General features: G+C 60.5%; 1 protein-coding gene across 1 annotated transcript; it reads left to right on the top strand.

Annotated features, from left to right (window-relative positions):
* Window positions 1-511: 511 nt before the first annotated feature.
* Window positions 512-1,382, top strand: LOC100275872 (uncharacterized). Its single transcript, NM_001149838.2, has one exon. The coding sequence runs from the start codon at window positions 784-786 to the stop codon at window positions 1,072-1,074; it is 291 nt and encodes a 96-aa protein (NP_001143310.1). The 5' UTR covers window positions 512-783; the 3' UTR covers window positions 1,075-1,382.
* Window positions 1,383-1,732: the final 350 nt, after the last annotated feature.

Raw genomic sequence — 1,732 nt, 5'->3', positions numbered from 1 at the left:
AAATGAACCTCGTCCGGTCACCGGTCTTGTGGGCGAAGAGAGAGAGAGAGAGAGAGAGAGATCAGTGGAAGCAAGCACTCTTCACTCGCTCTATTCGTTGGTTGGCCCCCTTCCCCTGCTCACCAAACTTTCCATCCCCTCCGCACCTTTTCGCTCTGTACAAAGTGGCCTGCTGGTCACTGGGTGTGGGCATTTCCTTCTCTCTCTGTCTCTGTCGACGGGGGGAGGAGGCTGAGGCAGACAGTGGCAGGGAGGCCCAGAGAATTGAAGATCCTTCAATGCGGTTTGGTGGCATCCACGCACTGGCCCCTAGCTAGCTCTGCACCTTGCCTCCCCCTCTCCTTCTCCACAGTGAGTGGACGGACCGACGGAGGCAGACTCGCAGGCATAGCATGGGCCGACCCGCCCATGGCCATGGCCGAGAGAGCAGGAGCACCCACCCACAAACACACCAGGGCAGGGCAGCCTACCACCACCTACATAAAACCCTCCTATTTGCAGCGAGAACCTCAGCTACCCCCTGCAGCTCCGAGCTTTTACTTTGACTCCACTCTACCGCTCCTCCAGCCTCCTGTTGTCTTGTGTTGTGTTGTCTCCCACTGCAACAATCCGCCCGGCTAGCTACCTCCTCCTCCGCCTGCTAGTGTGCTCTACCTAGCTCGATCAGCTTGCCGGCCGCCCGGCGCCCCGCGTCCCCATCCATCGATCGCCCGCCACCAGCCGCCGCCGCCGCCGCTGCTGCTGTGCGCTGCGCCTGGCGGCGCGTCGGCGCCTGCCCGCAGCATGAGAAGCAGGCGGTGGTCCCGCGCCGCGGTGCTCGCGTGGCTAGTGCTGGTCGCGGCCGCCGCGTGCGTCGCCGACGAGTCGCGCGCGGTGCCCGCCGCCAGGAACCGGACCGGGACCGGGACCGCGGCCGTCAGTGTCAGGCAGCAGCAGCAGCAGCGGGGCGCGTTCGACGTCGTGGTCGCCGGCCTCGTCAGCATCGGGCTCGGCCGCCGGTGGCGCGCCGGCGGCATGGTGGACGAGGACAAGCGCCGCGTGCCCACGGGGCCCAACCCGCTGCACAACCGATGAGCTAGCGGGCTAGCGCCGCCACCGCGCGCGCCGCGCGTGCCTTGCCTTGCCTTGCCTGCCTAGGCGCGCGCGGCCTAGCTAGCTATACCTACCCTTATCGATCGACGATCGAGCTGCATGCGGCGGCCATCGCCGCTGCGCGTGCGACGCCCGGCGGGCTCGCCGGTGGTCTGGTCTCTCTCGCTCGCGCGCGCGCCCGCGGCGCATGGCGAGGCGGAGGAGAAGAACGAGAAGGAGAAGTGAGGAGCGTGTTAGTATTTTTTTTACCACTATTCCCTTCTGCTTCGCTTTCTTCTCTTTTCCCCCCTGCTAGTATTTGTTTTTTCTCTCTCTCTTTCTCTCTCTCGTCTCTGCTTGTAGCTCTCTCTCTCTTTTTTACCCCGCTTGTATTGATTGGCTTGCCAAGCGAGCAGCGAGCAGCTGTTCTGTTGATTGAAAGAGATAGATATATGAGAGTATAGTGCTTCTTGTTTGAATTTGCCTGTATTCGTATACACGTTACTGCCGATTCTGCATCTTGTTGTTTCCGTATGACTATGCCGATGTAGAATTAAAGTGTTTATTTCCATCTGATCTACTACTGCATTCGTATATGAAAACAGTGGACTCTGATAGGATGCATATATGTATGTATCTGCGCGAAAAGAGTCAAAACTCA

Source organism: Zea mays, chromosome 10 (assembly GCF_902167145.1).
Source record: "Zea mays cultivar B73 chromosome 10, Zm-B73-REFERENCE-NAM-5.0, whole genome shotgun sequence".
Taxonomy (NCBI): domain Eukaryota; kingdom Viridiplantae; phylum Streptophyta; class Magnoliopsida; order Poales; family Poaceae; genus Zea; species Zea mays.
This window is presented reverse-complemented; position numbering and strand designations above follow the sequence as displayed.

Excerpts from the sequence above, each read along its gene's own strand:
- LOC100275872 (NM_001149838.2), top strand. The coding sequence starts at position 784 with ATGAGAAGCAGGCGGTGGTCCCGCGCCGCGGTGCTCGCGTGGCTAGTG.